General features: G+C 33.2%; 2 protein-coding genes across 5 annotated transcripts in view; one reads left to right on the top strand and one right to left on the bottom strand.

Annotated features, from left to right (window-relative positions):
* Positions 1 to 2,903: 2,903 nt before the first annotated feature.
* On the bottom strand, positions 2,904 to 8,826 carry LOC123693318 (transmembrane protein 161B). Its single transcript, XM_045638359.1, has 9 exons — positions 8,726 to 8,826; positions 8,289 to 8,651; positions 7,917 to 7,996; positions 7,238 to 7,453; positions 6,453 to 6,569; positions 5,897 to 6,037; positions 5,249 to 5,423; positions 4,565 to 4,798; positions 2,904 to 3,761 (listed from the first exon to the last, which is right to left on the bottom strand). Exons 1-9 carry the CDS (start codon positions 8,726 to 8,728, stop codon positions 3,639 to 3,641), a joined length of 1,452 nt encoding a protein of 483 aa, XP_045494315.1. The 5' UTR covers positions 8,729 to 8,826; the 3' UTR covers positions 2,904 to 3,638.
* Positions 8,827 to 9,425: 599 nt separating this feature from the next.
* Positions 9,426 to 26,734, top strand: part of LOC123693435 (V-type proton ATPase 116 kDa subunit a1) — a 28,876-nt gene continuing 11,567 nt past the window's right edge. The window contains exons 1-7 of one of the 4 annotated variants that reach the window (XM_045638528.1): positions 9,426 to 9,743; positions 12,272 to 12,451; positions 13,308 to 13,436; positions 15,000 to 15,088; positions 15,623 to 15,661; positions 24,309 to 24,435; positions 25,311 to 25,487. In XM_045638528.1, coding sequence (XP_045494484.1) covers positions 9,627 to 9,743; positions 12,272 to 12,451; positions 13,308 to 13,436; positions 15,000 to 15,088; positions 15,623 to 15,661; positions 24,309 to 24,435; positions 25,311 to 25,487 — 858 coding nt within the window. In that variant the 5' untranslated portion in view covers positions 9,426 to 9,626. Of the gene's footprint in view, positions 9,744 to 12,271; positions 12,452 to 13,307; positions 13,437 to 14,255; positions 14,342 to 14,392; positions 14,470 to 14,999; positions 15,089 to 15,622; positions 15,662 to 24,308; positions 24,436 to 25,310; positions 25,488 to 26,734 lie in introns of those variants that run through there. The other 3 variants (XM_045638529.1, XM_045638530.1, XM_045638531.1) reach the window with 3 other exon arrangements.

Genomic DNA, 26,734 nt, shown 5'->3' with positions numbered 1-26,734 from the left:
AGGATTTTCTGGAATATTCCCCGGATCCACCAATGAGCTTTCGCGTTAGTCACCCCCTCGGTTTGCTATTGGCTAAAATTTGGCGCTAGCAATGCAGCCAACCTGCAGATAAAATGGCTGCGTCACTTTGTAGGGATGTACGTAACTAAAAAATATCGACATTGTATTTTTATTTACAAAATGTCTTCTTTTCTAATACCTTAGGTTTATCAAAGTTTTTGAATAAACGTAAACTATATATACGTATATTATATATATCAAACTTATGTAAATTTCACATAGTCTGAAATACACAGGTTTATCCGTAAATATTTAGACTGGGGACCAATTTAAAATTAACTCTTGTTCAGGTTTAAGTATTGTTAATTTTCGAATTAACACTTAACTAGACTATCGTCAGTGTAGACAGTAGATATTTCAAGAAACACAATCATAATTAAAAACTAGTTTAATATTGTATACTTTTTATTGTTACTTCTTGATGGAACTGCATAGTGCATACTATAGTAAAGAAACACACAATTCACTAGTTTCACTTTATTAAGATATTTATTACAAAAATTACGACCGTTTTCGAATATACCTGACGATCACGATGATGTTTCGAAACCGGTCGTATTTTTGCAATAAAGTGGAACTAGTGAATTCTGTTTTTTAGGTACTATAAATACTTATTATAAACAAAAAATAATATTAATATAAAATACATATAATACATTATCGTTGAAACCGAGATTATATAAAAAAAGTGATCAAAATATAGGTAACTTTTTATCGTTTTGTTAGCATTTTTTTTTCTGCTTAGAATTATTGCTTATTTCACCAATCCTACTAGAAATATCAATGTAACATTATATTCTTATCTGAACATACTACAGTAATTCTATTAAGAAAATTTATTTATACATTAGTACCACCACATCCAACTAATGTCCTCCTAACTAGAAAATATAGTCTATCACCTGCTAATAAATTATTTTGTAGTAGTAATGAATTCATTCATTACTACTACAAAATACTCTAATCGATACTCACGTATCGATATAAATTTTACATCACTACGAGAACAGATAATAAATTTCTGTAGATATGTAGACTAAAAAAATGATTGGTGGATTCGAGAATATTGATTGCACATGCTCACCACAGAGCAAGTAATATAGGATGATGATGCTCACTTGTGCTCACTGCTGCAGCTGTGCTGCAGTCTTTGTACATCTAATCAATACCGATGTGTCATCTTGTTTTTCCTGCGTGTAAATAATTTTTTGGACTCATTTTACAAGATTTTACACAATAATTTCATGAATTTCTACATGCACAATATTTGTTTTGTATACCAATTAATTACTGCTTTTAACTGCATCACCCTAAATATACTTATTTTAGTTTATTTAATACTATAGCTTTCCGCCTGCGGCTTCGCCCGCGTTTTCAAAGAAAAACCCGCATAGTTCCCGTTCCCGTGGGATTTCCGGGACCTTGCCTATGTTACTCGTGGATAATGTAGCTATCGAATGGTGAAAGAATTTTTAAAATCGGTCCAGTAGTTTATGAGCCTATTCATTACAATCAATCAAACAAACAAACAAACAAAGTTTTCCTCTTTATAATATTAGTGTAGTTAGATAGGTATTAAAAAAAATTGAAAAAACAATTACCTACTGGTACAATAGGAGTTTGTATTACAAAATTTCAAAGTTTTAGGTACTAGTCTTAGACCAATAAAAATACTTTTTTATTGGTCTGAGGTACTAGTAATAAAAGATCAAAAAGTCGCAACGACAAATCAATAAATCCAAAATGTGATGAGGTCGATACGATCTACCAATGATTTTAGGCTGGTTATAATAAGTACCCGTAGGTGCAGTGTACACTTAGCATGCACACTGCACAGTGTGTAAATGCTTTTGAAATATTTTTTTTTTCAAACCCATTGAGGTACCTATTATTACTACGTAGAATGTTCAAACCAGACTTCTTTCAATAAGATATGGTTAATTATTTACTATTTGGTACCATATCTTTGGTTTGTATAAATATATTATTAAGAAGTTATTAAGTTATAGCCTACCTAGGAACCTACATAAAGGATTTCTAACTGATTTAACCACAGATTTAACCCTGAAACATTCTATTCATAGGTATCTTAAATCTTACCAACTGTTTTTTAAGTAATTATACCCTATCTGGCACATTTTTCGATGTCCCTAAAATGGTACATAACTATTTTCATCAGCTATTCAAGTTTGAATTATCCATAATCCAAATCAGGAAAATTTATTTAAAAAAATATGATAGTTGACGAGAGACGGTCATGTCGTTTTTTCTTCAGTCGTCGCAAAGTGTTCCCATTTTGGTTTTTGCGAAAGTGTAGTTTCCAGTAAGTTATTAAAAATAGCAGATAATTCATATTTCGTTTGTGCTAATATAAATATATTAAAAATTAAAAATATGATAAAGGGAATTTTAATAAATAAATTACACATCTTAAAAAAGCTTTATTGAAAACAACACAGTACAAATAAATACTCTTATATCTAAGAGGCTTATCATCTATGAGATAAACTTTTTAGTCATGTCCTAATTTGGAGGGAAACAGTGAAATAAAGCAAAGGATTACCAGTATATAAAATGCAATTTCAATTTCAGATATTTTTATCGCTCAGTCATTTTTTTTACACATTGAGTAAGATATTTGTAAAATGCATTTAACTAATTATGACTAGTGTACTGTAATATAAAAAAAAAAATTAAAAATGATAAAAGATGTTATTTTTCATTAATCCATACTTAATATTATAAATGCGAAAGTAACTCTGTCTGTCTGTCTGTTACTCAATCACGCCTAAACTACTGAACCAATTTTCATGAAATTTGGTATGGAGATATTTTGATACCCGAGAAAGGACATAGGCTACTTTTTATCCCGGAAAAATGACGCAATCCCGGAAATCCCCTGGGAACGGGAACTATGCGGGTTTTTCTCTGACTGCGCGGGCGGAAACCTAGTGTTTTATAATTTGACCTAATTAACTGGTAACCCTATTCATAACGCTTCAAACGATATACATAAAATTCTCACACAATAAACACATAATAACAAAGGTAATAATAATTTTGGGACATTCACTAGACTAGCATATTGTATTAGTAACAAACATAACAAACAATTTTCAATATTGTACTCTATTTATCTTTGTGCGTTTATAGTTTTTAATAATATAATGTAGGGGTTGGAAAAAACATGAAATTATATTTTAATAAAATAATAATTAATAATTATATTTTAGGAAACTCTTAAAATATGAAATAGGAAATTACTTACATATTTTAAGAGTTTCCGTTTTCATAACTCAAAGCTCAATTCTTTATTTCTTCAAAATGATGAACTATCTATATTGAAATATCGCCAATATCATACTCATCTAAATTATTAATGTGAAAATAAATACTTTAAAACATCACTTCATTTGTCATAATATTAAGATTTCAATTTATTTTTTCCGTGTTATATTTTAATTTTTTTTTTACTAATCAGTACGGCGAATCCATCAAATCGTTTAATTCAAAACAATCAGTCCAGCCGTTCTTGAGTTATACAGGGTGTAACTAAATGTTTTCTTTAATTCATATATTTAGACTGAAGTACGGAAGTATGTTTGATATAGAGCTCCCAATGATGTTGTTAGGAAGAAAGAAAAGAGGGTCCACCAGCAGCCGAAGCCAAGCACTCCTCTATAAACGGTTGTTGTTAAAATCTGAAAAATTAATAAAAAAAATTATCATTTATTATTTATTTTTTATCAATTTGTATTGTACTAATAATACAAAGCTGTAGTTTGTTTGGTTGAACGCGCTGATCTCGGTAACGGAATTTAAAATAAAGTGTGTTAGGTTAGGTTAGTTCATCATCTACCGAGCAGTAGGCTGTTGGGATGGGAAGCAAGAATAAAAATTAAAAATGTTGCTAAATTTATTTTGCAAGTAAAGTTGTAAGTTTCTTCTCATACATCAGTAAGAGGCGATGTGCAATGCGATTCATCTATACTAATATTATAAAGCTGAAGAGTTTGTTTGTTTGAACGCGCTAAGCTCAAGAACTACTGGTCCGATTTGAAAAATTCTTTCGGTGTTTGATAGCCCATTTATCGAGGAAGGCTATGTATCATCACACTAAGACCAACAGAAGCGGAGCCAAGCGGCTGAAACCGCGGAGCGCAGCTAGTTTAATAATAACAGACGTCAGACTAACAATAATTTCTATTCATTAGAAAATTTATAATTTACTTCATCGTTTTTTCATTTCAATAACGATTTATGCCTGACTCATACATCAAATATGTAATTTCTTTACTTGAGTTATTAAATTATTTAAAAACATATGACACCACAAAATGGCGCTGAATCGATCCGATAGATATCGATAAATACAAACGTCTTAATTTAGGTTGCTAATTTGTTTGAATTAACACGTATGACGTCACAAAGGGGGCCGAATCGAATTTTTACTAGATCGATGACGTTACAAAATGGCGGCGAATCGATACTATTGTTAGCTCACCGTCTTCAGGTTCTCCCACGCCAGCTGGAAGTGCTCAGCGGGCGGCCCGTCGGGGGTCGGCCCGTCAGCGATCGGCCCGCCAGCGGTCGACCCGTCGGCGGTCGGCCCGCCCGCGAGCCCCATCCAGCTATACGCGCCGAGCGTCTTGTACATCAGTGCGAGGTGCAGACACATGAGCATGGGACAGATGTACTGTAGCGCGACCACGCATAGATAGTAGAATACGGACGCTATCTGAAATTTAAATTTAGAATTTACTAGCGAGCGCTTGGCTGGACTTTTTCTTTCGTAAAAATTCGTGATAAGGATGTTGCCCTATTATAAGAAATGCTGGAAATTTAAAAAAATAATTAAACAACAAAGTGATAAGCACTTTAAGGGGTCCGTTTTTTTTCTTTCTGAGGTAAGGAACAGTAAAAACGTCGATGTTTTGTAAAAAAATAAATATTTACAACATATTGTTGTAAATATTCATATCACTCATGTATTACAAAAAATAATAATGTTATTCATTTTTTATGCTTAAAACCAAATTTAAAAAATTCCATAGATCGTTCAGCTACCAAAGCATACAAAAAAAAGGAAAGATTATGTTGAAAGAAAAATAAACAGATTTTCTTTATATTTGTGTACTTAGATGCAATTTTGACAACTTTGAGCCCTGTCAATTTTTATTCCACCTACCTTCTTCTGCAGCTCCACATTGGTGATCCTACCAGCCTCTTTCTTCTGCTCCTCCAGTCTCCGGTAAGCCATGTCCAGGTAGACCTGCATCTGCTGCGGCATCAGCACCAAGCGGAGCACCACGGACATCACTATGAGGATGAGACGCAGCGAGTCATATTGGTCTGATGTCATGCTGCAATTTTTTGGTGAAGAAATAAATGTATATGAAAAAGAGACATGTTGTTTTATTTTATCACATTTTCCCTTTTGGTAAACTATATTCTAAAGTCTTAACTAATATTATGAAGAGAAAATATTTATTGAATCCATTCCAAAACAAAATTAATTGATATTTTAAATCTATTACATTTTAGGCCAGATTTTTATTAATGTAGAATCTGGGTAATACATAATATGGGGTATATTTTATGCAAACACAGAAAGTATAATAACTTTTCATAACTTTACAATTAATAAATATTTAATAACTAGCTGCGCTCCGCGGTTTCACCCGCGTGGCTCGGCTTCTGTTGGTCTTAGCATGATGATAAACCTTCCTTGATATATCGAACACAGAAAGAATTTTTCAAATCGGACCAGTAGTTCTTGAGAGCTTTCAAACAAACAAACTCTTCAGTTTTACAATATTAGTAGATTTAAACTCACATAGGTGCTTCCATTCCACTGAACACTCTGACAGTAAGATAGTTCCTTGTCACCGGTCGCACCCACATCAGAGCTAGGATAAACGGCATTGCAAAGTTTAAATTCAACAGAAGCGCTCTTAGCTTATTGTCTCCATAGTACCTGTAAATATAACAAAATTAAACCTGTGTGGGCAGATAAATTAAAATAAATTTATTTTAAGTTTAATTTTGATGAAATAGATTCTATGAGCATAGGCAATTACGATAGGCATATTTATTTTTATAAATATTAAAATGGATAGTGACGTGTTGATATCCTTAGTCTTCAGTAAGCCACCTGTGTGGGAAAAAAGGGATACAAGGCATTGTAATAGAAAAGTCCGACATTTTGCTTGATCTGCTTCAACCTGCTTCCTTTGTGTACAACAAACCAGCGCTGACAAGAGGAAATTTCACACAAAGAGGAAATAATGATAAAATTAGGTTAGGTTAAAGACATATTTTGTGCAAATTTTTGTATACTGAAAACTAAAAAAAAAACATTTATTGATATGGAATTAAAATATAACACTTACCTAAGTGAATCCCAATGCATTCTCGCTACTCTCAAGCCAGGGAAAGTAAACAGGGTACCAATAATAGCTGCCCACACAGCTAGAGACAATTTCAGGATTAACTTGGAAGCTGGTCCCCTGTAATTAAAGGAAGTGTTAATTCAAGTTACCCCCTATAAATGTGCTTAATTTCATTGTAATCGGTTCAGTACTATTTGCGTGAAAGAGTAACAAACACACACATACACACCCTCACAAACTTTCGCATTTATAATATTAGTAGGTATAATAATTTATTTATATTTAAGAGGCCTGCACCACCGAAACTAGCGCCACCGAACATTTTATTTTTTTACTCCTAAACCAGATCAAATTTAAAAAATCTAGCTCGGTACTTTGCTAGTATATTACTTGTAGTATTTTTGGTATTACTTTTCACTATTCTAACTGTTCATTAATCTAGAGAACTTTTGATTACCGCCAAAAGTGTTGGCGGTAATCAAAAGTTCTCCTAATTTACCGAATGCAAAATAATGAAAAGTAATACCAAAAATACTACAAGTAATATACTAGCAAAGTACCGAGCTAGATTTTTTAAATTTGATCTGGTTTAGGAGTAAAAAAATAAAATGTTGGGGGGGCGCTAGTTTCGGTGGTGTAGTCGCCTTAAGACAACTCCTTATAAAGTTTTAAGCAAACATGCATAAACTTGCCTTTTTAAAGATACATCTTCAAAACACTTTACCCTACAAGTACATATACAATATTTATCCGAAAATACACAATATTTTTCACAAAATACTTACACAGAACTCAAACCTTGATTCTCTAGGAACTTAGAGGCGTTCTCATAAAAACTATCATATGCAGGGTCAACTCCAACCTCCAGGTTACTGTCGTCAACGATAAGTACCATCATAGCGATGAGTAGGAACACACAGAACGATACAATGCATGTTGATCTCTCGCCGATTGACTCATCACTTGTGAAATACTGCTTCGTGAGGGAGAGTAATATTTTACTGTGCGTGAGTTAGAGAGAAATTATTGATGTTTGTACACTGCAACTGTTAACAAATTACTTATTTTATAATTAGAAGAGGTTAAGTTTCTATATAACTAGTTTGAAACTTAAATACATTGTAATGAAAAAACATAAAAATAAAGACTTGTTGACCATTGTGAATGTTTGCTCTGTGTCTGGGTGTTAATTACCTATATAAGTATTTATTTAAAATTATATATGTATGTTTATCAGCCATCTCGTTTCCATAACACAAGCGAAAGCTTGGTATGGGATCAGATTGTGCCATGTGTGAAAAATTGTCCTGAAATATTTATTTATTGTCATAGAAATTAAATTCTTGAATTTAGTTTTGGTAGCGTTTAAACAATTTAATCTTTTTTATGTTCATGTTGCTAAATAAGTTTTATACTTGAATTGTGCAAAGTCTTCTAATAAGGTATTATATTTTCAAAGGATACAATGAGAATAACACCACCAGTAAGCACCATACCATACTTAAATTAAATTCATCTATCAGTGGAAAATATGATGTATAGATCTGGAAAAGAAACAGGATTAATTAGACATATTTTATCAATAATATTTAAAGAAAAATACTTCATTATATACACTGACTAGCTGTGCTCTGCGGTTTCACCCGCATTACTCTGCTCCCTTTGGTCTTAGCGTGAAGATATTATGCCTATAGCCTTCCTCGTTAAATGGGCTATCTAACAACGAAATAATTTTTCAAATTGGACCAGTTGTTCCTGAGACTAGCACGTTCAAACAAACAAACTCTTCAGCTTTATATTATAAAATAAGTATAGATTTAATATTGTTTAACTTACCTCAGACATAATATAAACAATACTAGAATATAGTGTGAAATCAATTATCCATATATACTCAGTATAAAATCTTAAGTGAATTACATCTAACGGGGATACGGGAGCTTTTTCTAAATGTATATCCAAATTTCTAGGAATATGAAAAGTCTCTGGTTTCCCATTCTGTTCATTTTTGCTACCTTTTTTTCCTTTCGGCTTGTCTTTCGGCACTCCCGCCAATGTCTTTAACTCGCTATTATCTGGATATAAATATCTGTACAACCCTTGAGAACATAGTAACCATCTTGCAAATGAATAATTACCCAATTTTTGTATCACTGATACCATTATAAGGGTAATAACTAGTTGAGCTCCTAAAAGCGCCTGAAATCAAATGGGTTTTAATATTTAACAAATAAATATGTAATATAAATGTATAGAATCTTGAAGAAACACACCATGGTAACCAATTATCATTTGCCGTTTATTTCATTCATGATCTTTTAATAAATTATTTTTATTTTCATCCGGGATCTCTAAGTTCTATAACCTCAATTTCATATATTTAATTTGATGTTTAGTACATGGTGTGACCATATATTATAAATGTTGGAAATAAATAATTGAAATTTTATGAAGAAATATTCGATTGCAAGGGAAAACTAAATGTTAAATATTTATGATATCTCAATTATAATAAGGCTTTATTGTGTGTTTATTTTTATATTTTAAGAAATAATATATTTATAAGTTACACAGGATAACATATTTGCGTAAAAAGGATAACTTTGACGTTAATATCAGCATACAAACAATTACCCAATTTTAGGGAGGTTTTTTCATAAAACATGAAATCAATCGAGTTTATTATAAATCAAAACGATACTTTAATCATCTAAAACCATAGAATTATCAAAAATAAATATTGTATGATTAATAAAAGACTATTTTTATTTAATTATCTTCCATATAAAGTTTTAAATAGAGTTATTCAAATATTACTTGATTGATCTTAACCCAATCTTTTTTCATCATGTTTAATATTTTAATAACGAAAAGGTAAAAATTAAAAAAGTGCACTAGTTGATGATACTGTCAGCTGTCGACTGTTGTAAATTTCATAAGATAAGTTAGTTCAAATTTACTATAAGGCGATAGCAACACTTGCCGCGACTGCGCTTTTGCGTGCGCATGTCTGACGAGATATTGTAATCTTTATTTTCATTCCTAGTATTGATTTCCTCGACCCTCGTTACTCCGGTTTCGTCGCTGTCGAAGTCCGTTCGTACACGGATGCGGCGGAGATCCGTCGTGGAATTTTATTTTTTTGTAGTGCAGTGTTGAACGAAATCCACCAAGATGGGTTCGTTGTTCCGCAGCGAGGAAATGACTTTATGTCAGCTTTTCCTGCAAAGTGAAGCGGCATATGCATGCGTGTCTGAGCTTGGAGAATTAGGACTTGTCCAATTTCGCGATGTGAGTATTGAACAACGCCCCTTCGGGTATAGTCTATAGTTCGACATAAGATTTAAAGAAAGGTAAAGGTGACCTGATTCCTTTCCGATTAGATTTCATAAAAATGCCCTCGATTCGATATGGTCTGATAATATTGATTTATTGGATATCTTTATTACGGTTGTTCGTCTCTACCTAACTATCTATATCTATATAACACATTTAATGAATTGAATGTAACTAGTACAATTATAAATTATTATTTGTGCTAGTTACAGTACAATCATAAATTATTATTTCATAACCACAAAACAAAAAAATGTAAACTGTATTTTGATGAAAAGTTTGGTAGGTACCTCACTTTACAATAATTGAATATATTCTGTTACATCTATAGACATCACTAATTAATTATTAGGTATATTAATCCCTCAGCCCCCAGAATCACAGACACAATAGAAAATCTATTGTGTCGTGGTCTCATTGGGCCGCTCGGTGGTCAATGGGTAAAAAAAATAGTAATAAAACATAAATAGCACACAAAAATAACATCTTAATACCTATCTTAATAAAGTCATTCATTTATAAAATTGTGTTAAAAATAATTAAGTTATGACTATTACATTGTAGTAAAATATCAAAATCATGTCATGTGATTTAATTCTTTAATCAATAATCTACTAATTTTCAATACCAGCTGTTATCATACTCATAAATCTTTAAGGTTTTTATAATCATTGATAACTCATTGATTGATGGGTTTTTTTATTGATAAATTAAAAACGAATTCTTTTTTTTAATTAATTAAAGAGAAACCAGAAAAAATACTATTTTTAAATGTTTTCATACATTAAACATTAGGTAACAAACTATTAACAGTTAAAAATGTTTTTTATATATTCTAAGTTATTAATTTATTATGAATTTGTCCTTTTAAATTATTTCATAAAGATTAACTACCTATGCAAACTTGCTGTGAAAATAAAAGAAACAAGTAAATTAAAATTAGGTATTAACAAAACACTCAACACACACAATATTTTGTTGTGGCATTTATCTATGGTCAGATTCACAAACATGATGAAAATTATAATGAAAACTCCAAACTGCAACTTTCAAACAAAAAATATTCAAAATCCATTCAGGAGCTATGATGCTATAGACTGACACACACAGACACCTCAAACTTATTACACTCATTGTTTTTGCAACAAGGGTTAAAAATATACAAATTACGGGTTACTACATATTAAGTAGTCTGATATTTGAAAAACTAAGTAATGCAATTATGCTTCACTCTTTTGTATTCCATTTAAACCCATAGTCATATCTATACTAGTTATCTATAATTCTATACTAATATTATAAAGAGGAAAGGTTTGTAATTATGTATGCATGTATGTATGGTTTTCACACATAAACTACTGGACCAATTTAAAAAATTCTTTCACCATTAGAAAGCTGCATCTTCACTGAGCAACATATGCTAGATTTTATCCCGGAAATCCCACGGGAACGGCAACTATGCGGGTTTTTCTTTGAAAGCGCGGGTGAGGCTGCAGGTGGAAAGCTAGTTATTAAAATTTTACAATTCGGATTTTAGGCAATTGACCATTTAATTTGCATTTACATGACTACTTGAAATCACTTTACAATGACATGCTAATTATATAATTTTATCATATTATGTTGTCATTGTATGACTAATCTTTACATCTGGAGTCAAATAAAACTTATATGTACATATTTAGATTTTAGAATGAGCGTTTTCATGGAAACAGAAAATAGGTAGGAGGAAATTAGTTACATATAAAAGTGAATGGGGGTCTTCAAGCGAAGAGTCAAGGAGTACCTTCTAGGGAAGCGCGGTCCATCGGCGGTCCGGCCACATCTCAGCTTACCATCAGGCGAGATTGTGGTCAAGCGATTCCCTATCATATATATATAAAAAAAAAAAAATATTAAGAAGATCAATCTTAAGTCACTAGCTTAAAAATTAGATTCATTTCAATGGTCAAAGTACTATTTGAGTACACACATTGTAGACTAGTGTAGACTAGTGTAGTAGTAGTAGAGCAGTGGTGGCTCAGTGGTGAGACCTCGGACTTCGAATCGATAAGTCCGTGGTTCGAGACCAGGCGAGCGCGCAGGAAATAAATTGATTTTTCAATTTATCTGCGCATGTTGTAACATCACCACTGCTCGAACGGTGAAGGAAAACATCGTGAGGAAACCGACATGTCGAAGAATTAAAAAAAAAAAAAAAAAAGTTCGACGACATGTGTCATCCGCCAACCCGCACTTGGCCAGCGTGGTGGATTATGGCCTGTACCCTCATAGGAGGCCCGTGTCCCAGCAGTGGGAACGTATATGGGCTGATGATGGATGGAATTGTAGACTTGTTTTCAAAATAATTTTATGCCATATTTCCTGTAAATGCCAAATGAAGTGTTCTCCTGTTCATACCAAGAAAAATACTTGTATTATATTCTTCTTCTAGCTAGTATGAATATAATAGTATCAACAATAAAAAATACCTCTCTCCACAGTTGAACCCAGACGTCAATGCGTTCCAACGTAAATTCGTCAATGAGGTGCGGAGGTGCGATGAGATGGAACGCAAGCTTCGGTACCTCGAGAAGGAGATTCGCCGTGATGGCATCCCCATGTTGGAGATACCTGGTGAATGTCCGGAGGCACCGCAGCCCAGGGAGATGATTGATCTTGAGGTAACTGGTCTTGCCAAGAATATTTTAGCAAGTTTAAAAATAATAAGTAACTAATTGAGACTTCTCAGTTAATTCATAAGTTTGGCAAAATTGTAAATAAAAATTACAGATTTTTTTGAAGCCGGTTAAAAGTAGAAGGAAAGGTATCAATACCAGAATGATATTTGTTTGTAGGTTGTAAATTAATGCAGTAAAAAGGGTTAAAATAATAATACTCCGAGTTCTCAAAGGACCAAAACTCTTCCAAATCAAATATAAGGATAATCATGCAATGAAAATTAAATTATTATGTTGTTCTCAAATTTTGGCATGCTTCTTATCCTGCGACCTTATTCCTGACACACATTGTTGCATACTTGAGGAGACATGCATGAATTAAATGAAAAAAAAAGACGGGTTGCACTCCGGGAGTGCCGGCAGAAGTGAAAACTTGATTATTAACGTTGAGCATGTTTGATATTTTGGAATGGTATCCGTCTTACGCTTTTTCGATCAGGGTCACGTGTCCTGACGCGAGTTTAAGATTTTATACCCATTACAGAAAAAGTGCTCAACGCCGCTAAAGAAGTTTTCACTTCAAAAAACTTTTCACATATTATTATCATGTGTTACATATTTACGATTTTTTTTAGTACTTATAGGAAATTTATCAGAATTATTGCCTAATATTTATGAGTATTGTATCAACTATATAGAAATTAATGCTGAACTTTACGAACAATATTTCGTTCTTGCAAAGAAAATGTGTTTGATTCAAATATTTTTTGCTTATTCGTTTTCCGGAGACAAAATTAATAATAATTAAGTCGAAAATATCATTCTCAACTTTGAGGGTTACACGTACATTTTTCCCTAGGCCACCTTCGAGAAATTGGAAAACGAACTCCGCGAAGTGAACCAGAACGCCGAAGCATTGAAGAGAAACTACCTCGAGCTCACTGAACTCAAGCACATACTCAGAAAGACGCAAGTTTTCTTCGACGAGGTAAGTCGACAAACCTTAATCACCCAAACCATTCATCAAGACATGTCTCAGTAATTGTTTTGACGTCGATAGCTTTAATAATTGTTCACAGCTAGACACTATATGGATAGTTAACAAGATAACGAGTTACGTTCGCGACTCCCATGTGATCGCGGCTGTTCTAGCTTAATTAATTATAAACGTATACTAATCTGAAATCTCATACGTCACAAGACAACTTTAGCGTAATCTAATTTATATTTTGTAGCATTTGTGACGACTGCTCACCTGTGCGAGATGATTTTGACTCTCATTAGTTTCGTTTGGAACCAATCATTATTGGCGAAGAATGGCTGTTGTAGAAAAAAGTAGCTCCAAAACGAGAAGCTAATAATGTCCTTGTCTCTATCATCCTTTTATTTTCTTATGTTTTCTTTAAGTTTCGATCGATGTGTCATGCTTATTAGGGATTTGTGTGATTGCAATAAGCAGATGGATCTGTCTTTGTATTACTAAATTGCACAATTCCAGCGATCGATAACACCCCTATAAACTTAATAAAGGTCGTGGGTCTATGCAAATTCTGTCTCATTACGATTTCAGTAATAAATCTAAACAGAAATCACATTTGGTTCTATGAAGTGATTTTTTGTGCGACGTCATTGTTACATTTTTCGGACCTTCGTTAACTCGATCGAATCGAAAGTGTGGCACAGGGTCAGTAATAAAATAATAAAGTGCATTAACCCTGGCGTGCAGCATTATAATTTATTGTATCGAAAAATGTGACATTGACATTGCAATGCTGACTTTCGCGCCGTTTCGGCGCTTTTGCACAAGATGGCGGACCCTTCGCGCGAGGAGGAGCAAGTGACCCTGCTCGGGGAGGAGGGCCTCATGGCGGGAGGGCAAGCGCTCAAGCTGGGGTATGCTGATTAATTATGACCTCCGACGTGCTCTGACTCGTGAGAGTCAAAGCAAGTCCTGGAGTGATGTTATTTTTGCAGCGCTTGTACTGTGACGCTGATTCGGGAGTCTACCGCTCACCACTCAGGCAAGCATTGGAGACGGCCGGTTTATAGTATACCGATAGCGTAACACTTTTTTAACGTTCTGTGTGATGATTGATAGCTTAACTTAGAGACGGTTCCGATACACTTCTAATACGTGGCTTAGAGATTTAGACGAAACGTGAACCTAATCGACTGCTGCCTGAGTGAGTTTTCACTAACATTGAAACATAATTTATTTTTGAAGTCCACCGTGAACGGGCCGGGATGCGTCCGCAGTAGGGTCTGCGTTCATCCGTCATGCTTTCTGTATTTGTTTTTGCATGCTTTATGATTTCTTTTCATATGTGAGTAGTCACGAGGAGATTATACTTTAGTTTAGATACACCCCAACCGACACCGTAGAACTAACAATTGGAAAAGCTTGGAATCGCTAGAGAGCACAAAATCGAAGCGTGTTGGTGCTATTTTTTACTACAACAAGCGTTAAAGGTCGGGCGTTATATGTCGATGCTGTTCGCTTCCGTCGTGTGCGTCCTTGGGCGATGTCTGTACATGTTTGTTTGTCCGCTAGCACGAGGGCGGGGCCAGTACGACTGAGTCCATGACACGCGCTCTCATATCCGACGATCCGAACAAACATATGGGCCAGGTCCAACTAGGGTATGTATGCTCGCGCCTCGCACATACAGCACTAGTGTGACACCGATGACTCTGATCGCCGCTGAAACTGATGCTATTCACATTAACGCAAGATCGTGACGTATGTTGCAGATCTATAGTCGTTTCAGTGGTGATTAAGATGTATTATATTTGACAGTTCTGGATTAAGGAAGTAAATGACTTTTAAAGCCGGCCGACGACGATTTGTTTTCATGCACGACGTCAAGCGATAATCCATCACGCCGTTCACACATGGTGACGTTTTTATTATTTGTCAAACTACCGTAATGTCAATATTTAGAGCGATAGCGGAGCGCAGTGATGTAGCTCATGCGCTCATTATCACAAATCGTGCATTAAGACGAATCGATGAGGCGACTGAGAAATTCTTGTCTCTTTCGAAATTAAACTTAAATAAAAATAAATACAATTAATTGCATGTCCCAATGAAATTGTTAATGAAGAACTAATTTACTTATCATATTTACTTGAAATAATGCATAAATATCTAAATGTGCTTGGTTTATTCCCTAGTTTTCGGGACAAGCAAGAGTCCTTGGAATTCCTGCCTTGGTTAGTAGTGTACATAATATTTTAATGTAGTTGGGTTATGGTAGCGTATAAACGATATAGTCGTAAGAATATACTGGTGTTTGTATCGTGTCTGTCCCTAGTTATAAATCTTTCCGCTTCTCGTATTCCGCGTCGCTTCAACTTCTGTCACACTAAACCTGCAAGGGCATTTGGCTTTCTAACACACTTATTCACAATATGTATCCAATGCGTCATGTAACTTGGACTTCAAGAATAGATGATGGACTAGGTGCGAATACTGTAAATGCTGGATTTTACGTGATCTAACGTTTTGTATAAACGCGTTTCGGTGTGAGCTATAAATACAGGGACGAGCGCCGGTGTGTGTGTCGAACGTTTGCATGTGTGCCGTCGCGATGCGTCGGTGTGACGGCGTGACCTATGGGAGCGTACAATTTAACTGTCACTACTGGTGTACGTTTGTATTTTTAGCTATACATTGACGCACACATTAGCATAGTTAATTTCATAATATGCTTTATATGAAGCGTTTAGATTGCGTTCACTTTTTTCGAATACGTACTAAACAGCGTCTTGGTACGAGTGCCTTGATATATTATAAGCGTCATATACCAAATATTATACGTTTTAGTGAACCGTAACGAATGCTGAAGGCATTTAAATTTCAAATAGTTACTGGCTGAAACGGTACTAACCTTGAGTCGATCAAGTATGGTTGATAATATTTCTTGTATTGTTTGAATTGTATTCTCCGCGATATCTGTATAAGAGGCGTGTGTCCATATAAATTATTTAACAATATGTTATGGAACATATAGTACTCATAATAGGTATAGATATAACAAAGTTGTCGTTAAAATTAACATTTTAGGACTAAAACGTAATTATATCGATGACGATATATAATTTAACGGCGCGGTCGATGATTTGAAAAACCTACGAATTGGTAAACTCCGTCATTTTTGGTAACGTTTGTTAAAAACATTTTATGCCTTCAGTGTCTCAATATGAAAATTAATAAGGCTATCTACCAGTAGAAATCATCCATATTAATCGAATGAAAATAACCCAAACGAATTAATTTTAGTGGGTACAATAGATTATGTAAAAAATAGCCTAGCTACTGATATGCCTTATACAAATATTCTCGTATTATATTTGTTTGTATCGTTGTTGTGTAACTATTATTTTTATTATATGTCTTTTATATATTTTCCTCAAGTTTAATAGAGCTATAAAACTTGGCAAGAACACGATTTGTGGTAAATGGGCACTTCTTTGTCATTTTCCATTAGTTGATATAACTTATTACATATTTACTGCAAAGGTTTATATAGGTACCTTGGCGACAGATTATGTTTGCATTTTAATCCGCCAGTTAATAATACTGCATAAGGATTAGATGAGATGTCCCATAAAAGTAGATTTAGTAACTTTCAGTTTTCAATTACATGGCAAAAGCAATGATTTTATTGCTACACGACAAAACAAATCATGCCGGAGATGAATCATTATTAACGGGCGATTAATTAAACATCGTTTATAACCTTAATTTAGCCTTTGATTACACTTAGGTATTAAGATAAACCAGCTATAAACAAATTTCTGAAAGGGTATAAAAGCTAAATTTAACTCGTGTTTGTTAATCCAATAAAACTAGATTCGATCTGGATTTGGAAGACGCCGTAATTTTATAGGTGTTATTAATATTTTGTTTGCAACATAATATAATCGTAAATTGTACACAATACCATCTCCAAATGACTGCATTAGGGAGATTAAGACCATTTCATATCCTTCCTAACAACATGGAAATAATATTTCTCATCAAGAGAATGCTGCAGCTGTTACAAAACTTACTTTTCAATGTAGCATAGCGAATATCGATATTGATACTCTATACATAATAATTTAGCCACCTTATGGCAATCAGGCATCAGCAATAACATTGCCATTTCTGAAATTCTTGCCCCTTTCATCCATTCGCGGTATTGGGGAATTCCAACACGAATGCAATGTTTTGCAATTTGAGGAACTCGATCACTTGTTTATAAACTGGAACCGTTAGGTAGCGGACGTTTACCTCGACAATCGTGATTTGTCAATATTCAGACGATAATTTGTTAAAAACGCCCGATTTTGTTCACCTCAGCAGCTGCTATGAGTCAATAACTTTCTTTTTTCTGGCCAAGATTGAAAGTCAAGGATCTGTTTGTTTTGGTTATGCGTTGAGGTGACTTATCTTTTGAAGCTAATTGTTCTTGAATTCTTGGTGTTGTTATAAAACCTGTAACAGAGTATCATATGAAGGTTTTATCATTCAAATTGTGTTCAATTTTTGGGATCAAGACCTTTTAAGTACCTTTAAATATAGAGTCAGTTAGTTTTGCTATCTGTTTAGTTGTTTACACTAAACTCATAAATTGACAAACAATATGAAAATATAAATTTATACATCGTCATCAGCCTATTTTGTTCTGACTGCAGAATACATACCTACTTCTTTACTTTTATGTAAAAAAAATACGGCGAAGAATTTGTAAATGGAGCGAAGCGAAGACTAGCTAATGCAGTTTTGGTTTTTCCATCCTCCAATTTACAGTCAGTAACGTTTCTAGAGAACGTTTCTTCAATTCCTGAAATTGTGTATTTTAGATAAAGCGATAAATGACTGCGGTAACCCAAATTTGTTCTGACGCAACATTACGATCTTGCGAAATATTTTATCTGATTAGTGTCTGTTGGATGAATGGAGTGTGTATTTTATGAGCATTCAGTGTGTATCTTTGGGAATAGTATTAATTGCCAGAATGGATCAGTTTGTCGCCTTGTTATATTTTTTTGCTGGTGGATCACACTTCAAATTGGTAGTGTCTAGAGGCTGTAGGATTGGATGATGAGCATATTCAATACTTGACTATTTCGTCTTTTACTGTCGTAGAAGGGTCTATGGTATGCTGAATGCTTAATATACTTCAATTTTTATGTAGAATTCATCATCATCTGTAGCCCATTATGTTCCCACTGCTGGGACACAGGTCTCCCGTAAAGGAACAGACCATAACCCACCACGCTGACCAAGTGATGTACAATAAGATAAGAGACGCCTTAATACAGACATAATACATTGTAAACTAAAATATGTCGTAATTTATATCCAACTAGGCTTCTTCCATTTTAGCAGTTTTTGTTTTTAATATTTACGACTCTTCAAACCTTTTAAACGTCCATATACCCTATTTATTCAACGTATAGCGTATTTAATTTACCTTGAAATTCGAAATGAATGGGAGCCTCATTATGCACGTAAAGGAAAAATTGATTAATAATCGTACGAGTTGCTTTAATTATTATGACGATTTGGTATTTCCAGAAATGTAGCTAAGTTAGTTTTGTATTTTTTGTCTAAAATGGGTATATTTTTACACGCTTTATATTAGCTTCACCTGTATGTTTGTTTGTAACCGACTTCTTTGGGCGCGATTTTGACCCACTTTAAACGGCCAGATTTCGTTCAAACTTTGTAGATTTATTGAGGACCGATGACAATTCACAATACACTAATTTGATAAATTTTTCTATTTTTTAGTTCGATTTTCTATAAAAAGCGTGTTTTTTAGTTTTTTTTAACTATTATTATTATTTACGGTATAACATGCTTGTTGTTGGCAGGTTTTTTGAATAAAATTATTTTGTTTGTCAATAAATATGCTAATATTTCTATGTTAACTAAATAAATATTTTATTAATAGAATATATTTAAAAACATATGCCTGTATTCGTTCTTAATAAGAGTCCCAAATTCTAGAAATGTCCCATTGTTTGTGACCAACGTAAATTCCATATCAAACATGAAAATAATCAACAAAAAATAAAGTGTCGATAATAAAGTGGTTGTAGCGACAAGCACTTTATTATCGCCACTTTAAATTGGTAATACTAAAATGTAATAAGAAATGACCATTGACCATAATCTGTTTATGGAAAGGTTTACAAAATATACTGGTAGCATAGCTCGTAATGACAATTTGTACCATCTTGTACCCAAATGAATATTATGTATAAATTTAACTCAATTATCTAAAGATCGTGGCAGCTAATGTCCGTGGGAACGTTTCAGCCAGAGAATGAATATATTTCTGAATCGACATCCATACAATCGGTGATTGAAGGCTTGCCTCGAGGTCGCTTGTCAACGTACAAGAATGGATATTTAGGTTTTTATAATTGATTTCTGTAAAGCTTTGTTGTTTAAAAAAAAAAGAGAAAAAAAATCATAATTTTTTGTAATTTTTTCTTCATAGCGAAATGTATATTGTTTGGTATATGATGAAAGAACTGGACCACAGAGATTTTTTTTTTTATTTTTTGTTAAAAAGACGCTGGCAAATCGGAGTGCACATTATTTACGTTTTTGTAACTAATGGTGTTGGTTGATTGGAATTGTTATCTGATGTCCACTTCTATTAGTTTAATATAATAATAATATGGGAGATATTGATCATGAACGACTTTGAAATTTGTTTTAGGAGCATATATATCATTTCGTTTTTATTAATCGTGTGAGATTTGTGCAAGATAATAGGTACAAATATATCATTTTCACTGTGAAATTTATGTTTAAAAAATTCTTGGCATTGTCACTAGAAAATACATAAATCTTGAATATTAGACATAAAACAAAAATTTAAAAAGTTTCGTCTGCCTTCTCAGACGGACTTGGCAAGACGCCAAAATGACGAGCCATTACATCATACACAATGATAAAAAATTAAAATGACACTTAAATCTAACTGTTCAAGTATCAAATTCATTTAACCCACGTGCTATGCAGTTATGGACGGTTTGTCAGAGAACATAAGTTTCTTTTTTAAAAACCTTGAGACCGGACGATTACATTAATTACAAAGTGAATCCCCATTGCATGCTAACTCGTAATGAGACTTTATGGCATTGAACTAAAGTTGATATTAAAATAAAAATATGTGATTACACGCAGGATCACCAGACTGAGCGTTTATTGGTATTATAGAACAGTTTTACGAGGGATTGAACAATTTTATAAACGTCTTAGTTTACTCTGTTCAATATTACTTGCATATCTTCGTATTTTTAAAGATTATTCATTATTCACGTTTTTTTTTTTATAATACAATAGTATAATATAATAAACCTTAAATACAATAGTAAATTACAGTCTTAAAATTATAATATTAAAATACTGGTTTATTAAAATACAAATAAATTGCGAATAAAATTATAATACAATTGGTAAATACTTAATATAAATTACAATATTAAAATGAAAATATTATGTAAAATCCAATAAAACACGGCACAAAAACATTCAATTTAATCGTACATTACAGTAAAAAGAGCTTAAACTAATATCACACACTATTCCTTGGTTTACTACGACTACAATATGTCCCCCAGGGTGGAAGGCAGATTCTCACCCGTCATCGCCATGCCCAATTTTTGCCTAATAGCATATCTATTGCTTGCAAAAATTGGACATTCGAGTAACAGGTGAGGAACCGTCTCCTCTACTCCGGGATGACATAGGCACGACGGATTCTCCTTCAGCTTGAATCTGTTCAAGTAGAAGGCGAATCCACCGTGACCACTTGGCCAGTCAGTACTTGTGCGGTGTGTTATGTCTATTTTCCTGACTACCTTGTATGCAGCCATTTTCATGATTACACAATACTCATACTCCGATGTTTCTTACCAAAATATTGGATTTTTATTGGTTATTGACTACAAGCACAGTTTACTCAAACACTACACAAATTTTATTTGGTTATTAATAAAAAATAAAAGGCCCGGTACCTCAGTGAATAGGTTATAAAACATAAAAGGTGGTCTTCAGAAAGTGACAGTTTCTAAAGTATATCATAAGTTATAGAGATGGAATTCGAATGACAATTTGAACACTACCTTATAATTGTTAGCAAACGGTGTTTGTGTAATTAAATATGATGATATTTTAATTAAAAGAAATCGCACACATTTTATTCGAGAAACATTTTCCGCAATACCATAGCGCATACTTCTAATATCAACATTGGAAGGTCGCGATATCTAATCTCATTCCAGAGATTTATGCTTATACTGCGTTTATAAGGAAATGTCGTATCTATGTCTGTTCGTGGAGGTGATTTGTGATTTCATACGAAAATTATATTTGTTGCCATGTCCTCTGATACGGCCATAATTATTGTAATAAAATCTACCTAATAAATGTGTTTAGTGTTTTCGTAAATGTCTCTGTTAAACTTAATATTTATAACAATAGATTAGGCCTTGGATGCGCATGGCTAAGTTAAATTCTTCCATAATTCCGCGACGGTAAAATGGATGCCTTTTTTATAGTGGGGAAATCTTCCAAAGGTAAAATTGATGCCTATACATCATCACTAAAAACCTGTATATTTAACGCCAGTTCAAATATTATTGTATCAAAATAGTGTCGTACCATGAATACAATAATTCTTATCTACACTAATATTAAAAAGAGGAAAACTTTGTTTGTTTGATTGTAATGAATAGGCTCATAAACTACTGGACCGATTTTAAAAATTCTTTCACCATTCGAAAGCTACATTTTCCACGAGTAATATAGGCTATATTATATTATCACGCTAAGACCAACAGGAGCGGAGCCACGCGGGTGAAACCGCGCGGCACAGCTAGTTTAATGCTATAAGCTATAATGCTGTAGTAGCAATGTGTCAGCCAGATAGCTGGATCGAGAGCAACATAATATCTTTATTAGTCATAGTTGTATTGAATCATGTGATTCCTACTTATAAAATGTACCTATATGATGGTCGATGACACTGAATTGACTTTTTTATTATGCGTATTGGGTTTATCTCGGAATTCATAAACTTCCACGAAGAACCTCTGCAGCTTATATAATCATCAAAACGCAAAGGGACTGACTGACTGACTGATCTATCTAGGCACAGCCCAAACGGTAATTTGCCATGAAGATGCAATATGATGTAGCCATCCGCTAAGAAATAATTTTATTAAATTCTAACTACCCCCAAAGGGATAGGGGATGAAAGTTTTTATCATGAAAATTTATTTTGACCACACTGGCGAAGCTGCAAGCAACAACTAGTATGCGAATAAAAAGCCTATGCACTATCTATCTGTATTTTATCAAGGCTCAAAATTTCATTCAGATGTCTGGTCAGTAATCAATCAGAGTTTAGATTTGTTTTTTTTTTTTTTGTTGAAAAACGTTACAATTTATAATAAGAATTTGTTAGGAAATCATTATTTAATACTTCCCATTACGTTACATTATTTAAATATAAAAGTCTTTATCAAACATGGTTTACAAGGTCCAAGATTTCACACCACCAACTTTGGTGATTGAAGAACATTTATATTAGTTAGTGTGCCTAATATGTATGTGTATGTTCAATAATAACATCACGTGTCCCTTTTGTATAAACGGTGGTACTCTGGTCTCAGTTTTAACCATATTTAAAATAATATGTCCTTGGCCAAAGGTACGAAATTTAAGCTTCTTCGAGATTCCATATGCTTCGAAGAAAAATGGAATTTGAGTACAATATAAAAAAATATAGATTACCTACAATATGATGCAGTTTCGTCATCAATTATATAACAAAATGTAATTATTTATACCTTATCAGCGATAGTATTCTCATTACGAATGTTACCGTTATCAGCTCGATTTGTAATGGAAAAAATCGTCCACGATTTTGCACTTATATTGTCTTGATAAGATATTTAAATTCAAGTACTTCCGTCGTTTAATATAATTTTCCATTTCTATTGAATTTTTTAATGTAAATGTGGGTAGTTGTAAGTTAATGATCAATATCTCCATTAAATGTTAATAAGTTAAACGTTTTGTCAAGGGTGTTTCTTTAGTATTCAACATGCATCGTTAGGTGAAAGTCAAACATGCGAATTCAAACCGTGTTCAGTTACGTAACATTGTCATTGTTGGCAGAATAAGACCTTTTATATGGGTTATTTTTTTATCAATTTATATAATTGGTTTATCTTTGTTAAGGTCGTTTTAGATCCGTATGAAAATACCTGTTTCAAATTGTTTTCCTTTTAATAATTTCCTTATTATGTAATTGATATTGTTAATAAAAAATTAACTAGTGTTAGTTTGAAAACTATGTTACAATTTATTATGAAATTTAGAGAGGCATAATAATTGCCCGTGACTTGTAGTGATGATTCATGTTTGACTTTCAGTGGGTATTCATGTAAATATTCATTATTACGCCCATATTCACCCGTTCACATTTCCAAGAAATCGATTTTATATAGAAATGGGAATACCATGAAATGTTATATAGATACGATTAGTTATATTATTTCGCATGTTCATGTACCGTAAATCCTATATAACGTTTAATATGTTATCTATTTACTCAACATTGTTGCTAAAATGTTTTGAATAGGTAAAGAAGGAACAATTACAATCGGCACACTCGGTGACACAATTATCATGGTATTCCTTTCTCACCAAATTTTTTTGTTCAGGGAATTTGAACAAGGAATTTTGTCTTCGTTTTCTTGGCAAAGCATTATATGGACGTGTGGAAATGGGCAAACACTGGCCAATCACCAGTGTGATGTGCTAAGACCTTTGTCTGCGCAGTTTCGTCGCCGGCGTTATCCTCAGGGAGCGAATCCCGGCATTCGAGAGGATGCTATGGAGGGCCTGCAGGGGAAATGTGTTCTTGCGGCAGGCTGAGATCGACACCCCGTTGGAGGATCCTTCGTCGGTACGTATATTTTTGCGTGTGGACTCGAAGGACCATTTTTGGTTTTGGAGAGCTTGTCTTTTAAGTGAGTGCTTGTTTAAAAAGAATGACTAGACTGTGCAAATTATGTGATCAAAGCTAAGGCTTCCAATGCGTGTGTTTGGAATTCGTTATCATTTCAATAAAGTTTAATTTACTCCTGATCGCAAACAATACAGTTATTTTAAATAGAGAAAACTTTTACAATAGCAGAGACTATAGTGATTTAATTCTTGTATTCAATTGCCACCTACCTTTTGTTTCTTCCTCTTTTAGAAAATATATAAATGTTCTATGCTTTAAAAGCGATAAATCTTTGAGCCCATTCCGGAGAGGCAATAACTGCTTGCGTCAAACACGCGTCATAGTCGATTGTCTCCAAGTAAACTATTAATGTAGATAAATAATTGTTTACCTTTACGTGACGAACGATATGTCTTCATTAATTTACTACATATTTGCATTGTTGTTTGAATTTTTTGTGAAATATGCTCAATGATTTGTTAAGGGCACGATGACAAGACCCATATTCTTGTTGGTTTTATTAGCTAGTTGAATTATTAAAAAGAACATTCTGTTCATTTTTTGTCTCGATAAATTTGAAGCACATCACGCTCATCTTGCAAGAATTTTTGAATGCTACACCAATACGATATTATCATTCTTTTATAACTTTTTTAAAAGACTAAATCAACAAGAATTTACAAAAAAAATATCTAAAAATTTACTAAATGGTCTCTTTAGCCAAAATGTTTCCTAACGTCGCATAATTATCTCCTAACCTCGCAAAATTGTGTTCAACTTCCCCAAATTGTCTACCTTCGCTAAATTGTCTCTTACCTTCGCTAATCTTCCAGTCGGACCAAGTGTACAAGTCGGTGTTCATCATATTCTTCCAAGGGGACCAGCTCAAGACGCGCGTAAAGAAGATATGCGAGGGTTTTCGTGCTACACTATACCCTTGTCCTGAAGCACCAGCAGATAGACGTGAAATGGCTATGGGTGTGATGACGAGGATCGAGGATTTGAACACCGTAAGTTGGCTTATTTTGTTTTTTTTTTTTGTTTGCACGATTCTCTGTAGACTCTGTCTAATTACATATATACAAATAAGGTTTGGACAAATACATCTTGATCCAGGATAACTAGGATCTTAGACATTTTTTTCATGTATGGATAAATAAGACTTGAAATGGTTAAATATCAAGATTAGTGGTTCATTATTTAATTATCAAGACGTGTTTATTCTCTTAACATGTTTGTTGCGTGATTTGATAATGTTATTCTAATCTAACGGGTGGTTAAATAATAATTAAAAACACTTTTTGTATAAGGAAGACTCGAAACATGGAATTGATTATGCCAAAAAACTTGAGGAAAATCAATTGAAAGTCATGGTGAGATCCAAAAGTCATTGGACCACCATACACCAATCAAATTCGACCTTGCAGCTTATCTGCAGAAGCTAAATGGAGGCTTTTAGGGTTGCCAAAAAAACAATTAAAGAATACATTACCAATCTTTATACAATATGTAAAGAAATATTTTTGTGTGTTTAATCATTAAAATTCTGCTTATGTTGTTTTGAAAATTTCATTTGGTTTTTCATTTTTATTGAAAATATTCTGAACGAATTAAGAGAGAAATACTTGTTATTTAATATTTTATACCAACTGAAAAAAGATTCTATGTTAAGGATGTTCATCTGTATATTTTTCTCGTAGTTATCAACCCTATAGTTCATGACTTTGACACAAAAAGTATGAGTTTAGAACAAGATTATCTACGGTATGAGTTTATGATGTTTTCCTAACGATTAGGCAACTTCTAATGAAAAAGGGTCGTATATAGTCTGTGCAATAAAAAATGGCTTAATTAGGATAAGATTTATGTTGTATTTATGATAAATTGTCAACAAAGGGATTTGTAAAATTTCCAAAGATATAATTATTTTTATTACTGAGCAATTTTAGTATAAGCAATTTCTAAAATTCAAAGATCTTCCTATTGTTAATAAATTGTTGAAACGTTATTGAAATATGTAATTTAAAATATTCTGTATATTTTGGCTCTTACATTTATGTCGCTTTTAATATTTTAGAGGACGCAGTAGCGTCAATACATTTACATTTTATAACGCAACATTTAAAATTTCTTTATTTACAAATCGCACATAATACGGTAAACGAAGATAAATATTAATTACTTAGGTATATATTTGTATCTAACTGACTTAGACTCGATTTTGATCCACTTTAAAGGAGTACCAGTGACATTATAG

Source organism: Colias croceus, chromosome 7, assembly GCF_905220415.1.
Source record: "Colias croceus chromosome 7, ilColCroc2.1".
Classification (NCBI taxonomy): Eukaryota; Metazoa; Arthropoda; class Insecta; order Lepidoptera; family Pieridae; genus Colias; species Colias croceus.
The sequence above is the reverse complement of the archived record's forward strand: the minus strand, read 5'-3'. Positions and strand labels throughout refer to the sequence as shown.

What these genes read in the sequence shown, in the direction of transcription:
- LOC123693318 (XM_045638359.1), bottom strand. An exon ending in ATGCATTGGGATTCACTTAG is followed by an intron (nt 6,038 to 6,452) that starts GTAAGTGTTATA and finishes TTATATTTACAG; the next exon opens with GTACTATGGAGACAATAAGC. An exon ending in CGTGGGAGAACCTGAAGACG is followed by an intron (nt 3,762 to 4,564) that starts GTGAGCTAACAA and finishes TTAATTTTTCAG; the next exon opens with ATTTTAACAACAACCGTTTA.